At 44.0% G+C, this 27,585-nt stretch overlaps 1 protein-coding gene across 1 annotated transcript; it reads left to right on the top strand.

Annotated features, from left to right (window-relative positions):
* The first annotated feature begins 180 nt into the window (after positions 1 to 180).
* On the top strand, positions 181 to 27,231 carry LOC115073065 (glutathione hydrolase 1 proenzyme-like). Its single transcript, XM_029571205.1, is given in 14 exon segments — positions 181 to 205; positions 208 to 228; positions 3,080 to 3,169; positions 4,148 to 4,340; positions 10,393 to 10,444; positions 10,447 to 10,555; positions 12,799 to 12,948; positions 14,689 to 14,825; positions 15,503 to 15,547; positions 15,549 to 15,691; positions 16,605 to 16,732; positions 17,684 to 17,796; positions 24,278 to 24,391; positions 26,029 to 27,231. Coding segments are annotated over 14 exon segments (1,467 nt in total). The 3' UTR covers positions 26,176 to 27,231.
* Positions 27,232 to 27,585: the final 354 nt, after the last annotated feature.

The following is a 27,585-nucleotide window of genomic DNA, read 5'->3' as shown; positions in this document are numbered from 1 at the left end:
TATAGTTATTTATTTCTATCCAAAGTGGATTATAAATATATATCACATCCTGCACTGATGAAAGCCTGCTGTATCTGATCTTGTCCTTTTGGTGCAGGGATATCCTTCTGGAGAAAGGCCTCTGCAGTGGATGCTGCCATCGCAGCCCTGCTTTGTGTTGGTATCATGAACCCCCACAGCATGGGGATCGGCGGAGGAGTCATTCTCCTGTCTACAATGCCACCACAGGTGAGAGTAACAAGATAAACTTTCAGCCTGGGTATCATTATCTGCTCCAAATTACTTCAAAATCTTCATTGTATCAACAAAAAGAACCCTGATGAAACATTCATTTTTTAAATGAGGTTGTTAGAAATCCATATTAATCAGCATTATAACATGCTGTGCTTGGTCAATTCCTGTTCTGTTCTTAATGATATGGTATCAGTGATGTAATACCAAGTTGTCCTCAAACCGAAGACCTCCTGATCTGCTGTCTCTTTCTGCTGTCCTCAGACTGAAGATCTCCTGCTCTGCTGTCTCTTTCTTGCCATCCTCAGACTGAAGATCTCCTGTTCTGCTTGTCTCTTTCTGCTGTCCTTAGACTGAAGATCTCCTGTTTCTGCTGTCTCATTCTGCTGGCCTTAAGACTGAAATCTCCTGCTCTGCTGTCTCTTTCTGTTATCCTCAGACTGAAGATCTCCTGCACTTCAGTCTCTTTCTGCCGTCCTTAGACTGAAGATCTCCTGCCTTGCTGTTCTCTTTCTGCCATCCTCAGATTGAAGATCTCCTGGTCTGTTGTCTCTTTCTGCCATCCTCAGATTGAAGATCTCCTGCTCTGCTGTCTCTTTCTGGCATCCTCAGACTAACGATCTCCTCCTCTGCTGTCTCTTTCTGCCATCCTCAGACTGAAGATCCCTGCTGTGCTGTCTCTTTCTGCTGTCCTCAGACTGAAGATCCCCTGCTGTGCTCTGACTGCCATCCTCAGACTGAAGATCTCCTGCTCTGCTGTCCTCTTTCTGCCATCCTCAGACTGAAGATCTTCTGCTCTTTTCTCTCTTCTGCAGTCCTCAGACTGAAGATCTCCTGCACTTCAGTCTCTTTCTGCCGTCCTTAGACTGAAGATCTCCTGCTCTGCTGCCTCTTTCTGCCGTCCTCAGATTGAAGATCTCCTGGTCTGCTGTCTCTTTCTGCCATCCTCAGATTGAAGATCTCCTGCTCTGCTGTCTCTTTCTGCCATCCTCAGATTGAAGATCTCCTCCTCTGCTGTCTCTTTCTGCCATCCTCAGACTGAAGATCCCCTGCTTTGCTGTTTCTTTCTGCTGTCCTCAGACTGAAGATTCCCTGCTGTGCTCTGTCTGCCATCCTCAGACTGAAGGCCTCCTGCTCTGCTGCCTCTTTTTGCCGTCCTCAGACTGAATATCTCCTGCTCTGCTGTCTCTTTCTGCTATTTATCTTTCTGTAGATTCTCTCTGCCACTTCATAAAGATAGCCACAGCCAGGAGGGTCATCGTGCTGTGCTGGCGCTGGCACTGGCATGTTACCAGTTTTGGAGTGGCATACGTACATCCTCTTTGCTAATCTTCCTCAGTTTTCGCATGTGATTCATTTCTTGTATCATGTTTAAAAATTCAAAGGCATTTCCATGGGTACAAGAAGTTGAAATGGTTTGTTATAAATTTGCACTATGACGTTCACCGGCTCCCTTTTACCTTTGAATAACACAACTTGTTTATAAGGGACAGTCATAGAGAGGCCCACTCTGATGCTGGGCGTGCCATGAGTATAATCCTAGGCCCATTTTGGTACACATTATTTTTCATTCTTATTCATAGATCTGTCTCAAAATGAGTGCACACAGCAACTTAAAATCCAAGTTACAAAATCCTCAATGTTCACCTGATTTGCACAGGTTAGCAAAGGTAATTGTGTGCAGGCATTCATGGAAGGGTCCTTTTCAATGCAAACATTTGCGTGTAATTTCACTTTGAAAATTGCTGGGGTTTTTGCCATACATTTGCCGACTTTCTTATGGGGCTATTTTAAACTTACCCCCAGAGTGGAAGGCGAGCTGGTCCACACTGTGGTGCCATCACCAACAGAATCCAGAACTAGCAAAGTCATCAGAAGCAGAAACCTAAGTCAGGAAAGGATTAGTTATTTTAACCCCATCTCAGACTAACAACTCTGGGTCTTCCTAGGCATAAATTAAACACCAAAGATCTCTTCTAGTTTTCTCCTGGTGTTTTTCCTGGGATATCCGCATTGATTAGCTGTGGCACATGCAGTCTTCTGCAAAGGAAGAAACCTTTGACAATCTGCCTCTGCTCGGGGCATTTTCCAAAGGTGTCCCTTACAGAAGTACAGCCCGGCAGCTTTCCAAGGTGGCGTTCGGTTTATTTTTCTTTAATGTAAGAAGACAGGAAGCACCATGCTGGGTCAGACCAGGGTGCATTTCAGCCCAGCATTTTCCCTCTGACAGTGACCATTCTGGGTCGCAAGTATTTGGCAGATCCCATAAAGTAGACCCAATTCCTTTTACTCACTCCCAGGGATAGCTTACCTGGCTAATGGTAGGTTAAGCACTTTTCCTCCAGGAACTTCTGCAAACCTCTTTTAAACCCTGCTATGCTCAATGCCTTGATCATGTCCTCTGGCAACAGATTCCACTGCTTGATTGTGCACTTTCTCTGATTTGTTTTAAATATGCCAGTTGTTAGTTTCCTGGATTGTCCCCTTGCTTTAATTAATCCATATCTTTACCACCTTTTCAACATTTGCCCATGGTGGGGTACTTTCCAGTTCAACCCCTAATGATCACCTCCCAGTGAAAGACTTATTCCCTCCTATACTCTGAATCCAGTTATAGAAGAATTGATTTATTTTAAATTTGGTGACAAGGGAATACAGATTAAGACAAGTCTTGTTTTCAGCAGAGTTCCAAGGGAGAAGAGGCAGGTAGCAGTGCACATGGGATATTTTAAACGTAAAACTGTGGAACACATCTGTCATGTGACTACATAAATCACTAGATTCATTCAGAGCAGGATTGAACCTTGAGCATGCTGTGTATGAGACCTACAAACTCTTCATGTTCTAGGCAAAATGGAAGTAATTAATGCACGAGAGACTGCTCCAAAGAATGCATCGCGAGACATGTTTGGAAACAACACAGACCTGTCTCAGAAAGGTAAAGCATTGCCAGCATTTTATCAAGCCCTGAGCAAACCGTGCTGAAATCTCTGTTCTTCAGGAGGGCAGTGCAATACAGCGCTGTCTTTTTCTGGATTCTCCTTATCATTCTTCAATATCCTTTTTTTTCTTTATTATAATTTATATCTCAAATGTGTGTTCTTGTTGCATAAGATGAACACAGTGGTGATTTTTCTAAAAAAATAACAATACTGGGTTGGTACCAGTGGCAGTGTCCACCTTACACTCCAGTACAGTGGGGTAAAGGAAGCAATCTGTAGAGTTTGGTGATCTGGCAGAAAATCAGCATTGGGTTTACAACTTTTCTATTAGGATCATTCCCTGTTTGTACAGATCTTTCCTGAATCCACTCTCTCTGTGCTGAGTGAAAGAGATGCAGGCTCCTTCTCTGCTCAGAATCATCGGGACACAGTGCAAATAATGTCCAGAAATAAGACGAGAGTAAGTGAAGTCACATTCTGCAGAGCGCAGGCACATTATCCTGACGGTTCCTGCACTGCTAGCTCACATGTAGCATAGTACTTAGGCTCTCCTTTCTGGTTACTTAGGTGATTCTGGATTGTTGCCAGTATTTAGGCTTTTCATCCTATAAGTTCTGACACATCCATACATGGTATGCATTACTAAATGCTGCAGATTCTCTATTGCCAGATCAGTCAGGTACTTTGTGTGCAGATTATCAGCCAGCGACAGAGCATGGACCAAACTCCCACTTCCTCAGCCCCCTTTCAGAAGCCTGGACAACTATCATTGTTTCAGAAGTTAATTTGATCAGATGTTAAGCCCCTTCTTCCACCCTACATCGTTTGTGCCATTCATAGTCTGTCTGTCTAGGGGATCCTCGGCAGTGGACACCGAAGGGTTACCTCTCGTTTGTAGACTGCCATTGAACTGTTTGCAGATTTTGCTTAAGAGCCCCATAGAAGCTGACTGCTCTCTGCCCTCCCTGTGCTAGGAGGACTCTCCATTGCAGTCCCAGGAGAAATTCGGGGCTATGAAATGGCACATAAACGTCATGGAAAATTACCATGGAAACGACTATTTGAACCCAACATCAAGTTAGCAAGAAATGGTTTCCCTGTTGGAAAAGGGCTCATGCAGGGCCTCCGGAGTGCTCAACAGGACATTGAGAAGGACCAAGCATTGTGGTAGGTATCCCTGTTGTTGTCCTTTAATGCTGTCAATGCGTCATCACAAAACAATCTGATCCTATAAAGATGAGGGGGGATGGGGATTAAGGGTCTCATAGACACAAAATGGGAGAAATTCCTTAGTGCCTTTGAGGAGTGAGTTTTGATGAGGGGATAGAGAGTATCTTTTTAATTTCAAGTCTTGAGACTTCCACAGTAGCCCAATAGAAAGCCTGCCAGGTAAGTGCTGGCTGATATTTCTGCTTCAGGTTCCTAAATCTGCTCTCTCCTGCTCTCTGCAGACAGTGGCTCTATAGTGAGGCAGTTTCACATGCAGTGAACATCTCCTGAATTATAGTTCCCTTCCAGTGCATTTGAATGGAGGAAAGGTCCTGGCTCCAATGAACGAAGGTGTTATAGTGAAATAACTTGCTGAAAGAGCAGAGCGAAGAGGAATTCTGTCTTCTCTGCCAATTTCTATTAGCTTAAATCAAGTATGCACGTGGGATAATCCTACTCTCTTGCAGGATTTTTCAGTGATGTAATTCTGGATGCTCTGCTAACTCACCAGCCTTTTTGCTGGTTTTGGTAGGGAAAGGCCATGGGAGAGATGCTCTAGGCCAAAGTGGATTTGTTTTTGGTTGACATGTGAATGTCAACTATGGGTCAAGATACTCACAGTTTCCCTCTGTTTTTAGTGATGAGAATTGTTTTGTACTTCCTCTTCTTCTTGATAGTGGCCGAAGAGAACAAGCTTTGGGTTGAGAGCCCAAATGCAGGCATCTGAGGCAGGATCTCAGAGCAGATGTAGGAAGGCTCTACTCATGTAAAGGCTGGAGAGGGCTTCTGGGCTACGGCACTCTATAGTGCAAACTGGGGAAAAGGGACTTGGAAATCTTTTAATTTTTAACTTAAAATCAACATAGCACAGTTAGGTAGAATTGCTCTGGTTGCCGGATAGGATGGATCAAATTGATGGGGAAGGAGGGGTGGTGAGCCCAGAGTCAAATAGGATAAATATCCTGCAGGAGACACTTAATGCACTTTGGAATCCTTGAGAGTAACTTCAACAAAAGCACGCAAGCACTCATATATGAAGATAAATGTACACATGCGTGCCCGCTCATGTATTTTATATTACGCATGTAATTGCATGCGCGCACGATATAAAATATGCGTAAATCTACCTAACAATACATTCGTGTAGCTAAAAGATATGCGGCATGTAATGTTAAACATAGCTGGATGAGTTGCAGTTTTTTCAGACTTATCCGGCTAAGTATCACAAATCTGATTTTACGTGCGTAGTGTTGCTCCTAATTTTAATTATTTACACGAGAAGATTTAACTTGTGTATTTTTCTTATCGATTGTCGGCTACTACCTGCATAATTCCTCAAATTTTGTTAGTCCCTCCCATGCCACCCAGACCTCTCACCCAATCACTTTTTCACTTTCAAGACATTTACGACCACTTACACCAGATACTGAGCAGCAGTAAATATACGCAAGTAAAAGATTTAAGTGAGTCACTTTGGCAGGTTTTACGTTAGCGCAAATGTTGGCTGCACCTTTCTATTATGCCGTTTTTCTTTCGCTCACACACGTGCATGTACATGTCTACTTGGCCACTTTTAAAATAGGAGTTGTGCATGATTGGCCTTTATACTTGTGTATTTGGGCCCTTTTATGTAAGTAATTCCTTTCAAAATTCACTTATTTATGCAATAGAAATTTCACGTGTGATGGGGAGAGTATAGCAGTGGCCGAATGAACAGACAGACATGAAATGCTAACAGAAATTAGGGAAGCTAACACATTTGGCAGCACAGAAATAATGGCAGATTTTAATTACCCCCAATAATGATTGGGTAATTGTCACTTCAGGACATGCTAGGGAGGTAAAGTTTCTAGGTGAAATAAATGCCTGCTTCATGGAGCTGCTGATCCAGTAACCGAATGACAGGGGGAGCTATTTAGACCTAATTCTTAGGGGAATACAAGATTTGGTGCAAGAGGTAATAGTAGTGTGGTCACTTTTGCAACAGTGGTCATAGTGGAACAAATTTGACTTAATAACTGGGGGGGAGGACATTAAGGAAAACTACTGCACTAGCATTTACGTTTCAAAAGGGAGACTTTGATAAAATAAGGAAAATAGTTAGAAATAAACTAAAATCTGTAGCTGCATAGCTGCAAAGGTTAAGAGTTTATATCAGCCATGGACGTTGTTTAAAAATTGAAAAAGAAAATAGTGGCTTAGAACATTTTATATATATTATTGTGGCTCAGACTTTTTATGCCTTCCAGTTTATGATAGACATATGACAATTGCCAAACACCATGTTTTTCAAAATACTCAAGCCATCAATTGTGTACAAATTTTTATATTAAATAAAGGGTATCAAACGGACAAGTCAAATACATGTTTAAAAATAACATTTTGGAAGCCCAGACCAGATGCATTCCACACATTAGAAAAGGCGGAAGGAAGGCCAAATGACTGCTGGCATGGTTAAAAGGTGATATGAAAGAGGTTACTATAGCTAAAGAACTTCTTTCAAAAAATGTGAAAAAAATCCAAATTAGAAAATAGGAAAAAGCATAAGGAACTGGCAAGCAAAATGTAAAACATTGATAAGGCAGGCAAAAATTTGGAAAGAAGCTGGCCATAGAGGCAAAAAACTCATAATAAAATCCTTTTCAACATATCAAAAGCAGGAAGCTTTTAAGAGAGTTAGTTGGACAATTGGATAATTGACGAGTAAAAGAGGTAGTTAAAGAAGACAGGGCAATATTGGAAAGACCTAAATGAATTCTTTATGAAAGAAGATGTTAGAGAGATACTATCGAGACCAAACCAATTTCCCCAGGAAATTTATATATGTAATAAATTCTGAAAATTTTTTTATGTATGTAGGCCCATATTCAAAAAACCAGCCTAATTATAATGAAATAAGACTGCATACAGAGAGTCAGTCCAAATTGCTGTATTTTTTTGTATTTTTATAATCCAATGCAATTCAAAATAAATAAGTAACACAATCCTAACCAGCATAGAAAAAAAACAAAACCATTGAAATCCCAACGGACCCAAAAGGATAGAAAAATGTGGAGAATATAACACAGTATCCAAGCTGAAGAAAAACACTTAGCTTAATACCTTTGTTAACACCCTGACACGGTGCTATGTTTCGAGGAAATTGCTTCGGGGGTATAGTTGAAATCCCTTATGGATTTTCTCAAGTCAAGTATGGACTTGGTTTGATGTTACAGTCTTCCTAGTTCTTTGAAGTTGACTTCTAAAGTGAACTTGGAGGACCATAATATCAAACCATCATCAAATCTGCTCATTTTTTTGAAGTGGTTAATAAACATGTGGTTAATTGTATGCCGGTGGATATAGTACACTGTAGCAGAGGACGTTTGATAAAGTCCCTCATGACAGATTTCTGAGAAAAATTAAAAAGTAATGGGACAGGGGGATGGTGTCCTATTGTGGATTGTGAAGGTGTTAAGACAGGAAACAAAGCAGGACTAAATGGTCCATTTTCTCAGTGGAGTGGAAGAGCAGGCCTAGAGGTAGAGCAGTGGGCTGCAAACCAGGAAAACTAGGATTCACATCCCATTGACACTTCTTATGACCTTAGGAAGCTTCTTTGCTCTCCATGGCCTCAGGTACAATTTAGGGCCTGATTGCTTAAGGCTCTTCTCCAATTCTATGTCTATGGGAAAAATGCTTTAGTAAGTGAGGCCCATAGAATATGAGCCCTCTAGAGTCAGTGAAATACCCTGCACCACCTGAATGTAATCCACTCTGAAGTGTCATGAAAAGGTGACGTACAAGTAAAAAAAAAAAAAAATGGTATTAAATAGTGGAATCCCCTGGGGGTCTGTACTGGGTCTAGAGCTTTTTAATATATCTATAAATGGTCTGGAAAAGCGAACGACATGTGAGGTGATCAGATCTGCAGATGACACTAAATTATTTTGAGTTGTTAAACACAAGCAGATTGCAAGAAATTGCTTTGAGGACCTTATGAGACTGGCAGAACTGTGCATCCAAATGGCAGATTCAATTTTAATATAGATAAGTGAAGCACATGGGGGAAAAGTAATCCAAACTGTAGTTACATAATGTTAGACTCCATACTAGAAGTCACCACCCAGGAAAAGGATGCAGGCATCATCGTGGAAGATACATTGAAATCCTCAGCTCAGTGGACAGCAGTAATCAATAAAGCAAACAATGTTAGGAATTATTACAAAAGGAATGGAAAATAAAATAGAAAATATCATAATGCCTCGCTATTGCTCCAAGGTGAGACTCACATGGAGTACTGTGTGTAATTCTAGTTGTGACATCTCTAAAAGATATAGCAGAACTGGGAAATATTTAGAGAAGATAGACCAAAATGATAAATGGAATGGAACAATTTCCCTTTGAGGAAAGGCTAAAGAGGTTACGATTGTTCAGCTTGGAGAAGGGATAGCTAAGGGAGGATATGATAGAGGTCTATAAAATCATGAGTGGAGTGGAATGGATAATGGAAATCAATTGTTTAGTCTTTCAAAAAATAATTAGGAAGGGACACTCCTTGAAGTTAGTAAGTAGAACATTTAAAACAAATCTGCAAAAATACTTTTTCACTCTACTCACAATTAAGCTCTGGAATTCATTGATTGAGGATGTGGTAAAAGCAGTTAATCTACATGCATTTAAAAAGGTATGGGCAAATTCCTGGAGGAAAAGTTCATAAACTGTTATCAAACAGGTAGATTTGAAGAAAGCCAGTGCTTATCCCTTGGATAAGCAACTTGGAATTTCTCTACTATGGATCTTGCCAACTTGTGGCCACTGTTGGAAACAGGATTCTGGACTTGATGGATCCTCTGTCTGACCCAGTATGGCAGGCAGATCTTATGCTCTAATCCTATGCTCTGTCAATTGGGGAAGTTTTCAGGCACTGATTAGTGGACAATCGCTTTGCTTCTTACATGGAAAGAGTTGGGGGAAATGCTGGTTTTTGTGGCCAATGGTTCTCTGATAAGGTTTGGAAGAGAAAGAATAGAAGGTTTATAAGAGGATGATGAGCAGGAAAAAAAAAAAAAGATGCTGAGCTTCAGATAGTGTAAGCGCTTTAAAATTCAATTAAGCCTCCTATGTATGAACTTTTTTAAGTCTGCCTTTCTTTGCGGTAACCTGGGTTGGAGCTGAGCGTCAGGATGATATATGGCACTGTACTTGCTGCTGCTGGCCATTATGTAAGATTTTGTGGATGTAGAGCTGACCCAAGCTAGCAAGGTACAGGGCCTGGGGCAGATCAGCCTCAGTGCCGCTTCCTCCTCTCCAGTGTAATCCTCTCTCCTTCCCTCCTGCCAGCAGGAGAAGAGCAGCTCTCCTTACCTGTGTCTGCTCCCAGCTGTACCAGCTGCAGTCTGAAGCCCGACCTGTGCGAGAGTACAGGGCCCCCGCACATTCAGATTGAAGCTGGCAGAGGAGGGGGCAGCCACAGCTAAGAAGTGCAGCCCTGTCCTGCCAGTTCAGTGCCTATCAATGGAGAATGATGTCCTTATGAGATGTTGGTATCAAGAAGAAATAGCTCCACTTTTATCCTGATGATTAGCACGATTTGTAAATGGTTTTCAGCATTCCAGTTTCTTACAAGGGGAAAAATGAGCATTACAGTATAAAACACAGTGTACCTGCTCCAGGTGAGTTCTTCCATTGCTTGTTCAGGACCTGTTAGACTCATTATCACAGAGCATGAGGTTGCTTCTCCATGACATTAAATTCCATTATAAATGCAATGATCTCAGCTGCTTACCAAACTGCCTTTCAGATACATGCCGTCTCCTCGTTGATCTTTAAACCCTGCTTTTATACAGAGAAAATAGAGATCTGACATGGAAGCACTGAGGGAGAGGCCTGGCTGCACATTTCTTCCTTGCTAAGGCACTCACAAGCAATCTCCAGTCTCAGCTCTCTTCAAGTCCTCACTCACTCACTCACTCACTCACTATAAGACTTCCATGTTCACCATGCACATCTTGTCTCTCTATGTTCTCAGTGAGGTGTTTTGTAACTCGCAAAAGAAAATCCTGCAAGAGGGAGAAACCATCCCGATTTCCCAAACTGGGCAGAAACATTGGAAGTTATAGCCAACGAAGGCGCGGACAGTTTTTACCGTGGCTCGCTGACCCGGCAGATAGTTACAGACATCCAACAGGCAGGTGAGTGGCATTCAAATGTTTAGGGTCTGTGTGGCAAAAGCTTAGTAAAACTGGCACTGAGGACCTGATATTCAAAAAAGCTGAGTTTCTAAATGTAGGTATCTGAGTTATGTGTCTAATTTGAGCCAAATTTAGGGAATTACATTTTCCTGGATCACAGTTTCCCAACCATCGTGACCTGGCACATTGGTGTGCCTTCAGACGCAATCAGATGTGCCATGGAAAAATCACCACTGTCTGATGCACAGATCCAGGTCAGCACATGGGCTCTGCTCTCAGCACCTCGCAGCAACAAGCGACACCAGAGTTGGCTCTTAAACAAATAGGAGTTCCTTTCTGAGAACAGGAGTAATCATGCATGCCTCTCCTGCTTCTTCTCAGGTACAGCTTGTACTCTGGAGTGTGGTAATTAATGGGCAGCTTGCAGGGCAGGGATAGCCCGGTCCTGCATTGTGCAACATACATCACCTCCTCATCTCCTCTGAGTCCTTCCAGCCTCTGTCACATCTCCAGGCTGAGTGAGATGGGAATAGTGGGTAGTGAGCACTGGATGTGACTCTCTCTGAGTGCTGCAAGCTGCAGCCATATTCGGCAGCCTGAGCCAAGTAAGCGAGCCAGCTACCCACAGCACACTGACTTTTCCCTAATAAAGAAGGAGCTGGTCCATCTTGATAGAGTCATGGATGCCTCCATCCCCTCCCCCATTTGTTTTAAAATTTTGGAAGAGACACCGTTGGGGCTTTTAGTGCTACTCCAGCTCTTCTTTGACCATATGTCCGTACTGCCAAGGTATCTGGTAAGTCATTAGCTGAAAAATTATAACCAAATAACTTGGAGGTGTTCCAGGGACATTTCTGGGCAGAGTTAAGCGAATCTGGCTAACTATTGGGCCAATTCAGTAAAATGTGCGGGAGAGCCGGCGCTCCGAGGCGAGTGCTCGCTCTCCCAACGCGCGCCCAGACCACTCTCCTGGGCGCGCGATTCTCTATGCAAATAAGGGCCCGCAGTAAAAAGGAGGCACTAGGGACACTAGCGCGTCCCTAGCGCCTCCTTATTGGCAGAAGCGGCGGCTGTCAGCGGGTTTGACAGCCGATGCTTAATTTTACCGGCGTCGGTTGTCGAACCCGCTGACAGCCACGGGTTCGGAAAACGGATGCCGGCAAAATTGGGCATCTGTCTTCCACCCCGCGGGCCGTGGGCAAATTTTTTAATTTTTTTATTTTTGGGGCCTCTGACTTAATATCGCTATGATATTAAGTCGGAGGGGGTACAGAAAAGCAGTTTTTTCTGCTTTTCTGTGCACTTGCCCGGTGCTGCCCGAAATTAACGCCTGCCTTTGGGCAGGCGTTAATTTCTGAGAGTATAATGTGCGGCTTGGCTGCACATTTTACTTATTGTATCACGCGGACTAACCAATAGGCTCATCAACATGCATTTGCATGTTGAGGGCGCTATTAGTTTCGTGGGGGGGGGGGGGTGTGTGTTGGACGCACGTTTTCCCACGCACTATTACCCCTTACTGTATAAGGGGTAATAATAGCGCGTGGAAAATGCGTGTCCAAACGGGAGCTAACGGTGCACTCGGCCTGAGTGCACTGTACTGAATCGGCCTGTATGGTTGCACCCTAGTGTAGTCCTAACGTTTGCTGGATTATCTTCTCCGGCTATAAGAGAGCTGGGTAGATTCAGTGATGCCAGTGTGCACAGTTAGCGGTTAAGTTTATTCAGCTAATTCTGCTGGCTAAACAGAGGCTGGAAATGGACTCCTTGGTGTTTATGACATTTCCATTAGTGGAAGCCTCTTGCTTGGGACTTTTTTATTTCTTTTATGGGGAAGTGAGGAGACAAGCAGGGCAGTTGCCTGGGGAAAGCTGAGTGACATAACTGAGACATAGCCTTAGGGTGTCTGGCTTTGCTCAGGCCGAGCTTTCATTTCTGCCCTGGGCCCCAGTGTATCTATCAAGAACCCTCCTCTAGCTAATATAAAACAAATAATGTGGTGTGGTGTATAGGTTATCTTCCCCCACCCTCTCCACAGACACATAGTGAAACATTTGCTTTTCTACGTCTGCTCACTGATCTGCTAATTGGGAGATTATGTTGTAGAAACTGCCCAGTGTGTCTTGAATGAAGTTGAAAAACACTTCAAAGTCTCTGACCCATAATTCTGTGCTAAAGTTCCTTCTTTCCTCTTTGACTTTCTGGAGGTCTGGAAATGTGAACGGTTGTTCCTTATGTTGCAGGGGGAATCATTACAGAGGAAGATCTAAAAGATTATAAAGTTGACCTGAATGAGAATCCCCTTACTGCACAGCTGGGAGACTACACTCTGTACAGCCCCACTGCCCCCCTGAGTGGGTCTATCCTTATCCTCATCCTCAACATCCTAAAAGGTAAGAAGGGGATGGGTGAAGGCTTGCGCTGTCTGACATCTGAGCAGAAATTTCATTTCTTCCCGTCTCTCAGATTCTGGGCTTCTGCTGAATTATTTATTGATTGATTAAGTTATTTTAAAACAGCTTTTGCCTGCTTCATCCACAGTTCGAGGCAGGGAACACAGTTAAAACATACATCGCTTTGTAGGATGTAGAACCAAAGAAGATAAAAAGGAGATCTGAGCCAGAACCAATAATATCAGCTGCTGGCCCAATGCAGGAGGCCTCCATGATGCTGGCCAGTAAGGCAAGCATCAATAAAAAAGTGGCCATGGTGCTGGGGTTATGCCATGCCTGGCAACCATTTGGACTGACTGATCTTACTGCAAGAAACGTGGAGGATGGAGCATTAAGATGTTATAACCAAAGAAATAAAATCTTCGCTTCTGGGAGATGGCAGTTAAGGCCATCTCGGTTGGAAACAGTGGATAAACACTCCTAACTGATCACTGCAGAACTCATAACAGAACATTTAACAGCAATTTCAAGCTTGGGGGCCTGATTTATGAAGCATTTACCCCATTGAGAAGTATGCCTGAACCAAAATGGAGAAATCCCCAGAACCCTCTGCGTGTCTTTGGCCTGCCTGGGCTGAATGGACTTTGAGTGACTTACAGAATGTCCCTGGATATCTGTGGAGGCAAGCTGGCACCAGACAGGTGATGTCTATTCATAGAGTCACAAAGAAGAAACCACAGAGGAGCTTCAGGCACTATTCTCAGGAGTTTGTAATCCACACAGTCACAGACGTGTTGATTGTCTTGACCAGCAAGAGTTTACCAGAACAAAGAAAGTCATGGGAAATGGGCTACACATCCTGGGAAGCCAATCAGGGATAGTTAGCGATGATTTAATCATGCAGTTGACATCACAATTTATGTAAATGATCCTTTGGGCAGTCATGCAATTCTCTGGAACCTTCTACCCTGTATTTGAATGTAATCTATAAAACAAGGATCATTTTCTGTATACGGAGAGATGCTAGACAGTTCGAAAGCCTGAGGGCATCCAGTACTAGACATCTCCCGAGAACACTTATATTGACTAATAAAAATACATTATACTTTTTACTAAGTGTTCTTGTGTCCCTGGCCATAAGCACAGAGTAAGCTTAACACCATAGACAGAGAATGGGAGAAAAACCTTGTAAATGACCCCCACTGCCACACTTGGTGAGTTCCATTCTGCTATTCTAGGCTTGCTTAAGTAAATGTCTGTAGAGCCTTTTGACTGATTTAGTGTGAGTGATCATACACAAAGGCTCGGGAAGGGAACTGCAGAAGAGTGGGCCCACCACAGAGAAGACCCTGCCACAAGTCTCTGGAAGATGGGCAGCTCGTCACAAGGATACCGACCTCAGTATTCACAGTGGGGCATAGACCTGCAATAACGAATTAATCCATGGAGCAGAATTATTGTTAAGAAGTTTGTGAATTAACATAGCTAGTTTATACTTGATGCTTCATAGCTTCAGAGCACCGGGATCCAAGAACATTTTCCAGCTATTCACACTTACTGTAGAGACTTTCCAATAAATGTGTTCTGGTTGTCTCTTCATTCCACTGCAAATATTTTTAAGGAACTCTGCTATCATCAAAGCAGGTTGTGATTTTGGACAAAGTTTGTTCTTTTTTCTGTTTTAATAAGTTGCAGTACAAACTTTTATGTTAAAGTATCAAACTGAATTTGCTTGTCTAGGCTTTCATCTCACCAGTGAGGACGTAAAGACTCCACCAGCAAAAGGACTGACTTATCACAGAATTATGGAAGCTTTTCGTTTTGCATATGCCAAGAGGACTTTACTAGGGGATCCCAGTTTTGAAAATGTTACAGATGTAAGTGGAGATTGTAAGGCATGACCTTTTAATACCAATTAATCATGCGCAGGTTCTACCCAGATCTAAAGGAGCCCCAATCTCTCTGGGACACAGACATGTCACCTCTAGGACTGGAGGGGTCTGGGGATGGCACAGGGATACAGAGCCTGTCACATGTAGGAGTGGAAGGGTCAGGGGACGGGTGTAGGGATACAGAGTCTGTCACCTCTAGGACTGCAGGGTATGAGGATGGGTGCAGGCATTCAGACCCCGTCACATACAGGAGTGGAGGGGTCAGGGTTTGGGCACAGGGGTTACAGAATCTATCACTTCTAGGACTGGAGGGTTTGAGGATGGGTGCAGGGATACAGACCCGATTATGTGTAGAAGTGGAGGGGTCAGGAGGATGGGTGCAGGGATACAGACTCCATCACCTAAGGTCACTGCTGTTGGTAGTGGCCAAATGCAGTTTGGTGGCCTGGCTGAGTCTTGCTTACATCTGAGACATTATTTTTGCCTTCCACCATGCTTATGTGACTACTTTTTAATAATCATCCTGACAGCTCTTATAAAATGTGATTGTACCATAAGTTCTTCTAATGTTTAAGCACTTTTTCTGTGGACACCTTGGTGTGTAGATGAGGTTGTGCTATCTAGAAGTTTCACGTTAAGAACAGCTTTTCTTATTTTCACAGGTGCTCCAGAACATAACGTCTGAGTACTTTGCTGAAACACTCCGGCAAAAAAATCACGGACAATACAACCCATGATGTGAGCTACTATGAGCCTGATTTGTACACGCCAGATACTCATGGCACATCCCATCTCTCTGTGATGGGCGAAGATGGCAGCGCTGTGGCCGCAACCAGCACCGTTAATAAATAGTAGGGAGATTTTCCTCTGCTTCCAGTGCTTGTCCAGTAATAAATGGTCCACCATGTCCTGCCCACTCAGCTGAGCTGGACAGTATAAGCAGGGACAGTGGGTATCAAATGGCCAAAGCATGAAAGACATTATCACCTCACATTTTGTCCAAATTAATTTTGAAATGATGCAGGAACGTCCCACCTTTAATAATTAAATCAGCTTTGTCCCTGCCCCAAAGCCAAAGTAAATGCTGTATGTGGGATTCTCCTGCAGGCTGGGACCCAAAAGATCCTCGATTAACAGGACAGGATTGCAGTTTGCAGCCTTCTGCTCCGTCACTGATGATTTCATTCTCCAGCAGACATTCAAAGCTCAAAGCTGATGCTAACATAATCATGAAATGAGACCACAATGGTGATGAGGGAGAGGGGGCACCTGGGGATCTCAAGAGCCCCTTCTTGAGCTATTTTATACCTAATCAGAGTGCGTCACTAAGCGGAGCATTGCTAGTGACTGTGAGACTCCTGGTCACAGCCAGTTACTGAGGGTAGACCCCGACACCATGTTTGCCTGTTTTGTGCCCACCCCCCTTCTCTCTGGGACTCTGGCTCCCCTTCACTATGCCAAACTGGCCAAAGTAGGGAAGATTTGACACTTTAAAGAGAACAAAGATCATTCATGTTTTGTGTCCTTTCCCTTTCCAATTTACACAAAGCCCCTCTCCGCCCCATCATGTCTCACTTTTGTTGTTGTTTTTAGCGCATGCTATGCACAAAAATACGCACCAGTGTGCACGGGAACCGAAATGAAGAAAACAAATGAACCTGAAATGAAGGGTTTGCAGGCTCGCCCCGGCCTGGGCCAGCGCGCGCTGCTGCTCTGGGCCTCTGCAGCCTTAAAGCTTCATCTCCTTTCCCTGCTTGCCTGCAGCTTTGGATCTCTCGTCCTCTCCCGCGTCAGTGGAATCATCTTTAACGATGAGATGGATGACTTCAGCTCGCCAGGCTTCACCAATACGTTTGGGATCCCTCCTTCCCCGAATAATTTCATTAAACCAGGTAGCTACAACCACTCTCGTGGCCTTATCAAAGAGAATAAAATGTCTGAACATAGAGAAGCAAGCAGTGACATGCACTCAAGGTTCTGCTAAATGAACATTTAGGGGCAGATTTTAAAACCTGTGCGCGGCCTACATTTGTGCACGCTACCTGGCACACACAAATGTAGGCCCGATTTTATAACATGCGCGCGCAGCCGCGCGCATGTTATAAAATCCAGGGTCGGCGCACGCAAGGGGGTGCACACTAGTGCACCTTGCGTACGCCGAGCCCTAGGGAGCCCCGATGGCTTTCCCCGTTGCCTCCGAGGCTGCTCCAAAATTGGAGCGGCCTCGGAGGGAACTTTCCTTCCACCCCTCCCTTCCCCTACCTAACCCGCCCCCAGCCCTTCCTAACCCCCCCCTCCCACCTTTATTTGATTTATTTATTTATTTATTTATTTATTTTATTTAATTTAATTTATTAGTTGCGCCTGCCTCTGGGCAGGCGTAGGTTGTGCGTGCCAGCCAAGTGCCGGCGCGCGATCCCCTGGCCCATCGGCCATGGAGAGGCCTCTGGCCATAACCCTGGACCACCCCACTCCCACCCCGCCCCTTCTTTCAAGCCCCGGGACATACGCGTGCCCCGGGGCTTTACGCGCACTGCTGGGCCTATGCAAAATAGGCTCGGCGCACGTAAGTCTTTTAAAATCTGCCCCACATTGCCTCCCTGCTTTCAAAGTTTGGCAAAAACCAAAACCAGCAGAGAAAAACAGTCACATGTGTTGGGATAAGAGGGTGAGCCAGGGCTTTTCAGCAAGGCCTTACAGGCAGTGAATATCGGCCCACATATGGTCTAAGAACAAAGCTAGTTTGCATTGCTAGATCAGAGCTGAATGTGGCCCTGGAGAAACCATGAACTGGGTCCCTATACTGTGCTAGAGATGGTGACTTGTGTGTGTACTTTCAACAGGCAAACGCCCTTTATCCTCCATGACTCCTTCCATCATCCTGGACAAAGAGAAAAAGGTTAAGATGGTAGCAGGAGCTTCCGGAGGGTCGAAAATTACTACAGCAACAGCCCTGGTAAGTAGGATAAGTCACTTACATGATACCTGTAATCAAAGACTAAATACAGAACCTTATGCAAAAGCCAGATATATATCAAAATCCTTAAAAAAAAATCAGATTAAGAAATTCTAGGTCATTTAAGGGTTCTGAGTCTAGGCAGATGATAGGGATGGGTGAAGAGAGATTGTACATTATTCTCTGTATAAAGTATCAGCTGATATCAGCAAGGCTTGTTATTGAATCCCATGAACTATGTCTCTCTCTCCTCCAGTAAATATATTCCCAGTATCGGGGGTCCTGCCCTCCTACTGCCGGTGCACTTACAAAGCAATAACTCTGACAGAGTCCTTCTTGTATAGAATTTGGGATTGGTGATTTCAGCTGGTTCTCTCTCCAAATTAACCTCCCTCTAGCTATGTTTGCCAGCTTGGAAAAAAAAAAATCTTCCTCTCCTCACCCTGCGGACATTTATTTTTCAGGAGCCGGTGCAGAGCCTGATTCTGGTGGTGATAAAAGCTTGTTCTGAAGGTGTGCAAGCTGGAGACAGTGTCAGTATGCGCTTCGTGGCACTGCCTCCTATACAAAAGCCAGGAAGGGGCAGGGCACTACAGGGACCAACAGAGGAGAAAGCACTTCTCTCCCTGGCCCACATCCTTCAGAATAAGCTGACACCACCATGATCAGGCTTTGAACTAACCCTTCCTGGAAAAGAAAAGGTCTGTAGGCAGGAGATGGAATCTCTGCTAGGCTGGAGGCTAGTGGTCAGCAGAAAAATGGCAATTAGTATTGGCCGGTTTTGTGGTCCTTGCAACTGCCAGCCTGCCTAAAATAAGTCCCTTCTAATCAATACTCAATATACAATATGTCTAAACTTTATTGATATCACAAAAATCTAAAGCATCCTATCTGAACAATTAAAAAACTGTCTAATCACACAGCACACTCACACACTCGTACCACTTAAAAACAAATAACATTTGTAAACATAGTGACCATAAATACACTTTACAATTTATACAACTGTTTTTATACACTGGCATTTTTTACTGTGTCTTCTATATCAATTCCCCACTTATAACTCAGTCCAAGATTCTTATCTGGATCTCCCAACTCGGAATTCTCTTCTAATTTCCATCATAAAGAACAATCATGTTCCTCCAAGTCCAACAAAGATCTTTGTTTCACCCCCCACCTGGGGCTTCCTCAGGGACTCATCAATATAATAATATCCGAGATATCCTTTTTCCACACCTACCCACAGACACAAACATCATATTAACCACAATCATAATTTTTAAGTTACCAAACCTCACACTATTGTAAATTATCCATACTAACCTTCCGATCTGAACTTTTAATCACCGCAAAAGGCTTTACTTCAAAATATCCATCACCATTGCGCTCATCAATCTCATGGCTTATACTCAATATTTTCAATAGTTTATCTAAAAACCGAACAGGCAAAAACATGAAGTTCATCAAACCTCTACACATATATCCAACCCATTGCTTACAACCCCTACACCTTCAGTATACTCACAATCCAACCAGAACCGACAAACATCACATGGCATAGAACGTCATAACCTGGTACCACTTCCTCTTTCTTTATATATACTACTCAGAACCAAATTTCATTATCGAGATCGTCATTGGAAATACCATCTACGAGATGCCACGCACCTGTTCCCACCACAAACCAGCATTAAAAAAATACACTCCATTCAATAGGGCCATTTAAACCCCCGGGAACAACAGTTCCCCACTTTAAGATAAAGAGTTGCTCCATCCGTCTCAGTATGGATGACAAATCGCCCCCATTGGATAAATAAACCTTCTTAATGACAAAACATTTTATATCATCTAATGTGTGTCCACACTCAATCCAATGGCCAGGCCAACCGATGGGCATCCCTACACCTTTCTGCCTGGTGCCCCAGAATTTGGGGTCATCCTTTGCCTGGGATCCTCCCTGGTACCAACTATGGCTTGCACTCTCCAGGCATCTTTCTCTGTTCCTCCTGGGTCAGCCGGCTGCACCCACTTTTTCCTGTATTTTATTTTTAAATTCTTGCCTTGGCTGGGGGTTAGAGCCCGGGTCTCTTCTTTTTCGTCTCATGGTGTCACCCAGGGAGTCTCTTTGCCTGCTTTTAACTTTAGATTCTTTTATTTCTCTGATCAACTTTATTCAATATGCTTCGACTCTGGGGCTGGCTTTCTTCTTCTGGCTGCTGCTGTGCTTTGATGCATGCTCCCCCATCACATTTGTTTAACCATCAGAAAACTTTAAACTTTTGCTCTGGGAAGGGGTGGGGGAGATAGAAAATAATGGGGGGTGAGCCTAAGCCTATGTAATGCACTACAGAGTGAGCTTGTTCTAACATACTTGAGAAGATAAAGCAGATTTTATTCTATGCATAGGGCTTTTTGGTACAGCTTGAAATGGGAGGAAGTAGCATCTCTTAAGAGAAGGATCAGTAAGACAAAGAACTGAACAGAAAGCAACTACCACAAAATGCAGAGGATGAGCCAACAAGAAAAAAAACAAAAACATTTCTCTCCCTCTTAATTAAACCCCTCAAACAGAACAGTGCCACCAGTGGCCTTACAATACATTGCAAGCTCCATATAATAGGCTTTAAACTTATGGCTCTCCTGCTAAGTGAAGGTCCTGCAGAGCAGTAAAGAAACCCAGGGAAAGGATTAAAAAATGTAATGTTTTGATTAATTTATTGTAAAAGCGGTATATAAACATTTTAAATAAATAAATAAATAAGCCTAGAATTGTTGCCCCATTAAGGGCACCATCAGTTCCTCTTTTCCTGCCCTTCTAATATAAGAGGGTGCAGAGGACAGAGAGAAGGAGATTTAAAAGAAGCTCCTGGAGACCATGTCTGAATCCTGGCAGAGGCAGCTGGGGCAGAACATCAGGCTGTGGGGGGAAAGGAAGGAGGGAACCCGGAGCTGTATAAATGAGAAGCTCTGAGTTAAGCTTCTACATAATGAGCCCTAGCTCACAGCACATTCTAACTATTCAAAGCGTCTTAGAGTAAGTTCAGGTAGTTTTAAGATTATTCAGCTCCAGCAACATGGAAAGAGAGCTGAGCTGAGCAGGCCAGGAGGTCAATTTGACACCTTCTCCTGCCCCCCGATTAGCACATTCAACATTTTGTAAGCAGTTATCCTTATGCTAGAAAACAACAAACTTCTCCCATGCCCTCACCTTTAAACCTTAAACTCTAAGGGGCCAAGGCAATAAAGTGTGCTCAGCTTAGCGCACAGGTTAACCCATGGATGGATGTGTGTTTTGGATGCGCTGGAATAACAATCGCAATAAGGGGGATTAGCGCATCTAAAATGCATATCCAAACAAATGTGTAGCTAATAGCACTCATCACATGTAAATGCCATGTAGATGAGGCTATTTAGCTGTTACCTTCCCAATGCAAAAGATTGCCAGTTGACCAAGGTACCCTTTTTAACCTGGCAAATATTTTGCCAGCCCCAGCATTGATGTAGTCATACCACAAGTCAAGAGCACATGAAAAAACAAAGCAACCTGGTCTACGTGGTTTCTACGACTTAGTATCATTGAGATACTACAACATGGTGTCGTTCCTAAACTACTATAACAGGCCTCAGTCCTGCCCATAATCAAAAAACCATCAGCTGATCCAACTCTTATCTCCAATTACTGCCCGATCTTTTCTTTATCATTCATGGCCAAAAGCATAGAAACAGCAGTTCTTCACCAATTTTGCAACTACATTGACTCTAATAATATACTTAACCAATATCAATTTGCATTTAGGAAACATCATAGCACTGAACTACTGTTGCTTTCCAGCTTTGTCACGGTGAGACAGGGTTTTGATCAGGGTTCAACTTTCCTTCTATGTCTCCTTGACATCTCCTCTGCATTTGACACAGTAAATCATCCCATTCTACTTTCCCGATTGCACTCCATTGGTATAACTGGATCTGTTCTGTCCTGGTTTGCTTCGTCCCTCAATAACAGGACCCAACAAGTCCATATCAATTCTTTTACTTCCTCCGTGATGTCCCTGAGCTCTGGGGTATCCCAAGGGTCTACTCTCTCCACTGGCTTATTTAACATGTGTTTAACACCACTATGTCGTACCCTTGCTGGTCTTGGAGTTCATTATAAGATTTATGTGGTTGATATCTAATTCTTTTTTCCACTGAAAGAAACTTGGGCCCTCATGGAATCATTCCTTACTCACTGTCTTGTAACCATCCAAAAATGGCTTCACAGCAATAAATTAGCTCTCAATATCTCTAAAACAGAAATTATTTTCTATCTCACTTTCCTGTGGAAAACACACCCAACAATTTCTCTTTTGATACTCATTCCATCACAGTCTGCCAAACTGTATGTAATTTGGGAGTCACCATCGACCCTTCTCTCTCTCTGCATGACCATATAAGAGCCATTACCAACTCATCTTTCACAAACTCCGTCTGCTCGTCACCTCAAGCCCCTTCTTGAACCATTCTGATTTCCGGTCAGTCCCTTCAGTCCTTATTATTCTCTGGTATAGATTACTACAACTCTCACTTACAGGTCTCCCATTATACGCAATCCTTCCACTGCAGATTAACAAACTCGCAGCAAGACTGTTAACTAGCACTCCCATTCATGAACATATTACTCCTGTCCTCTTAACGTGGCACTGGAATCCAATCTCATACCATATACAATACAACCTCACCATGATCATATCCTCAACTATTTACAATTTACACTCCCCCTGGATTTCCTCGGTACTAAAAATCCACACTCCCTCCCAGTCCTTCAGGTCAGCAAACCAAAGCTTACCCACCTTGATGAAACCAGAGAGCGTGCTTTCTTTTCTGCAGGTCCTCTCTTATGGAACAGCTTACTAAAGGAAGTAAGATGCCTCCAGGAGAGAATATTCTTTAAAAAAGCACAAAAAACCTTGCTCTTCAGAAAAGCATTTCCAGCCTAAGTGATAATGTATTATCCCTGGTGTCTTCCTCCTCAGTGAGATCTTTGTAGCCAATTATTGGCTTCACTATCAGCTCCTCTATCTTAAGGGATGTTGTCATCTGCTGTGCAAGGTTCCCCCCCATATTGAAGAATTTTGGAATGTGTTATTTTATCATGTTCCTTTGATTTATGTATGTTCATACTGTATCCCACCCTGAACGTAGGAAGGGTGGGCAATAAATGCTTTTAAATAAATACTAAGTTCTACTGCTTGAGGCACTTAAAAGTAGGGAAAAATGTAAGGAATTGATTATAAAAAAAAATTTCTGGGCGCACAATATACACGCAACATTGTACACGCTGCTGGTATGTGTGTATATTGTATGTGTCAGTTATCTGTGGTGGGATAAAATGGACGCTCGCATTGAGTGCCCGTTTTCCTGGCCCGTGCGCAGCCAGGTCTCCCGGGCGCCCGATGCTTTTGAACACAATTTTAGCTGAGCATGTCCTTATTAATGTGGCAGCTCATTTACATATTGCATCAGGCACCCAGGAGACGTGGACGTGCGTGCGTTAAAAACGGGTGCAGAGTTTGGCCGCATGTTTTTTACTTGCACTTTATTGCATCGACCCCTATAATTGTACTGAAGAGAGCTTGAGGAGCTTTCCCTGGAGCAGAGGAAAGTTACAGAATCCCCTGCCAGGCACCCTGGCTACATGCACTGATCTGCCCTCCCCAGTAATCCCTGCAGCCAAAGTCTAGAATCGGTCATTCCTGTAACACAAGGGCAAGCTTTAACAAATGAAAGACGTCAAAACATCAACAACAGACACTAAGTGGAACATTTCATTACTGACTATAATCTGTCTTCTTAAAGGCTGAGCATTGACGTGGACTCACACTGCTATACTGTAACTCTGTATTTAACACTCAATATGCTAAGGCAGCACTGCAGAATAATCCCTGTAAACGATACTGCCACGTCTGTGCTTCAAGAGGTGTTCTCAGTCAGTGGCTCAGGGATAGCTGGAGACAGATTTTTGTACATGATGTTTCTTCATATTTAATCAGACTTGCTGGCAGGGTGTGCAGTCGGTTCTGGCTGGCAGAGCTGAGAGCGCAGGGCTGCATTACTTGAGTTTTCTGCTGCTTGGTGACTTGCATGATGGGAGGAGCAGCTGCTGAGGCTCACCTGTTACTAACACACGGGGGCCAGCTCTGAGAGGCTTGAGCTCCCCAATATTGAACAATCTCCTTCACTATGTCCAGGGAGGGGTAATTTGAGTTATTGGAAAGTAAAGAGCATTCAGTCTGCAGCTATACTCAGTGGGTACAGCAAGGTCTTACCAACTTGCAACAAGAAACCTAAAATGCTCATTGAGGGAGGGGGTTAGTGTAGGTTCTTCATGAAATGCTGTAAGAAAGCAGAACTTAGCTTTGGATGTTTCTGTCTTCTCGATCTATTTCTGTGTCCTAAAAGCAGGCCGGGGAAAGGTTCTCATTTAGGTTTTTCCTTCTTTCAGGTGATCATAAATGCGCTCTGGTTTGGCTACGACATTAAGAAAGCCGTAGAGGAGCCTCGTCTTCACAACCAGTTGCTTCCCAATGTCACACAGCTGGAGAAGACGGTAGAGCAGGTCCGTCTCCAATCCTGGGAGCGGGAGTGGTGCAAGAGACCTTTCTCAGCAATCTGCATGCGTGGCCCTGGCAGCGAGGATGCGCCATTCGTGCTTCAGGGCAGCGCTTTTAAAATTCCCCCTTTGTGTCTTGATCTCCAGTGATTACATGGGTTGAATCTTTAACCTCTACTGCCCACATTGCCTCCCGTCTCCCGGGTAGCTGGGATTTTCCTGCTCACCTGTGCAGCGGCCTGTGATGCCTGTTTATTCACCTGGCATCAGGCCTGGTCCTGTGCCACTGCCGGGATCTGCAAGACTGATGGAGCGGTGCATTGTGGGTTGCTGGGGGTCGGAGGTCTCTCCCATAGCTTAGCAGGTAAAGTGCCGCTATGGCACATGGACCCTCCCCCACCCCCCCTTCTGGAATTGAAGCAGAGGTTTGACAGAGGCAAGAGGGAGGGGCTCCTCGTCCTGCTCTAGACCACTCAGCAGTGGGCTCTTTTTCTTTTTTTTATTCCAGCAGCTGCCTCCTGCTCCCTTTGGCTACCAGCTTAATCAGAACTGGTCTCTACATTCACAATTAGCCAGGGCATTCCACCCAGCCATTGCAGTGACCCAGAAGCTAATACACCTGCAGCCTACGTCTGGCCAGCAGGGGTCACCGTTAAACCAGGGCTGAGAGTCCCACCTCTCAAGGGCTGGGAACGCTACTTCTGCAGCATTCACAGCCCTGGCTCTTCCAGGCAGCACGTCGCAGCTCTGCTTAAAGCAGGGACAGGGATCTCCCCTGGAACCGTGCAGCCCTGTTCCTGAGAGCACATTTTTGGCTGCAGTTGGATAGCATGGAGGCTGCTCCTCCCTCATGGCCAGTGCAGGGATTAGGCACCGCAGAAGCAGTGAGAGTATGGGGATTACCACCAGGGCTAACCTCATCCTGGCCTGGGGCACATGTGGCTGAGTCTTAAAGGAAGAAGCAGATAACTGCAGAAGTGAAAAGGTTCCATTGTTATGAAAAGTAGCACAAGGGAAAAGGAAGAAAATAGGAGGAAGGGATGCATGAGCCGCTAGAACAATTTCCTTTTTGAAGGCTACGTTTTCAAAAGGATTTGCACAAATAAAATCTGATTTAATGCACACAAATGGACAATTGAAAATTGGCTTAGTGATGGTGGAGGGGGGATATCTGTGTGTTTAAAAGCGCACGGCAAAGTGATTTTACACTCAGTAAGTGTTCTGGGGGAAGAATTGGGGTGGGAAAACCATTTCCGCGCACAGTTTTCAGGTTTTTAAAGTATGTGCAACCTGTACAGCTGCTAATGAGCAGACATCCATGTGTGTCCAGAGGCCACAGAGAGTTCTGCACCCACTTGCATGTACGTTAGCTTTCAATGTTTGGGCTGCAGTCTGCCTGTCCTTTCTATCCACACGATTACTAAATGACCCTCTAAATGTCTAAATACTAAGCCTTCTGGCCAGAGCGTGGAAATTCTCTGGGTAGTGGGTCCATCCTTCCTCCTGCACAGAACTGGGCCCGGTGCACAGAAGGCTGACCTGTTACTCCTCCAGCTGTGCCCGCAGTCTTTCAAGCTTCTTTATGTTTTCACATGTGCCAAGATGTTCAGCTGGGCATTTTCATGCTGTTTATTTCGTTTCAGAGTATAGAAGACAGTCTAAAGGAGAGACACCATGAGACCATGCGTATTCCAGAAGCTGGTTCAGTTGTTCAAGCTATTTTACGAATGGAGGACAAATGGGCTGCAGCATCAGATTCCCGGAAGGGGGGCTATCCGGCAGGCTACTGACCTTCGGCTGGGCAGCTGCTTTTCATGAATATGCTGATCAACTCATGTTGAGATGGACCTGGGCAAAATCTCAGGGGGTCAAGTCTTACTATTGAGGAAAGTGCTTGAAACTTCTGAGACCCTCTGAATATAAATGTATATAAATCCAGAGCAATTATAAAAACTGTAATAGTGGTAGCACCCTCACCCTGGCGTCACCTTCCCTTTTTCCTCCTTGCACACATGCACTGCGGCAGTTCTAGTTTTTTGGTTCGAGGCGGCAGTCTACAATTCTTGTAAATAGTTTACACCTCTCCCGCCTCTCCTTCTCTGCTCACACCCTCACCTTGTAACCTTTGTGAGTTGGGCTTCCCCTATGACCAATGCCAGAAAGTAATTTGGGTGCTAGAGGGCAAGTGGATGTCATAAGAACATAAGATATGCCATACATGCTCAGACCAAAGGTCCGTCAAGCCCACTATCCTGTCTCCAACAGCTGCCAATCCAAGTTACAAGGACCTGGCAAGTACCCAGACATTAAACAGATCCCAAGCTACTAATGCTGGCAACAAGCAGTGGCTACTCCCTATTAATAGCAGTTTATGGACTTCTCTTCCAGAAACTTATCCAAATCTATTTTAAGCTCAGCTACATTAGCTGCCTTAACCTCATTCTCTGTCAATGAATTCCACAGCTTAATTGAGCATTGAGCAAAACATAATTTTCTCTAATTTGTTTTCAATGAGCTACTTGCTAACTTTATGGAGTGCCCCCCTAGTCCTTGTATTATCTGAAAGAGTAAATAACCATTCCACATTTACCCGTTCAAGTCCTTTCATGATTTTGTAGACCTCTATCATTGTCCAGGTACTCTCACCACTATGAAAATGTCCAAGTGCTTAGAGGAGGATCGGAATAGCAGCTCCCCAAACCTTAAGCACAGGGTTTTTTGCTTTTGCATTTTATGGCTTCCTTAATTGAGAGCACAAAACCTATGAAAAAATATATTTTAAATTGTCTTCCTCCATTTCATTGTAAGAAGTGAAAAAAAACAAATATATATGTTTTTTAAAAGCAGAAATATAATTGTACAAGTTATTGGCAGTATGGGGGATGAGTCCACAGAAAGAAAGCCAGGGAGGTGACAGCTAGGACTGGCAGGAGTAGCAGTGAGCATCAATGAGATCAGGGTGAGATTGAGAGGAGGAGTAAATGAGGAGGAGAGAGCGATGAAGGTGGAATAGGACTGTAGAGGAATGGTGCTGGTGGAAGGGATGTGAAAGCGGAAGATATTAAAGAGCTGGGAAGGATTATGAGCCTGGAAGTAGTTAAGGGACTGGTCCCAGCTGAAGTTAGCAGGGTTTAAGGAGACAGTGAGATAAACAGAGCTGGTTTTCTTCTAAGGGTGTTCAGGTTTACAGAGTTGGGGAC

Source organism: Rhinatrema bivittatum, chromosome 11, assembly GCF_901001135.1.
Source record: "Rhinatrema bivittatum chromosome 11, aRhiBiv1.1, whole genome shotgun sequence".
Classification (NCBI taxonomy): Eukaryota; Metazoa; Chordata; class Amphibia; order Gymnophiona; family Rhinatrematidae; genus Rhinatrema; species Rhinatrema bivittatum.
This window is presented reverse-complemented; position numbering and strand designations above follow the sequence as displayed.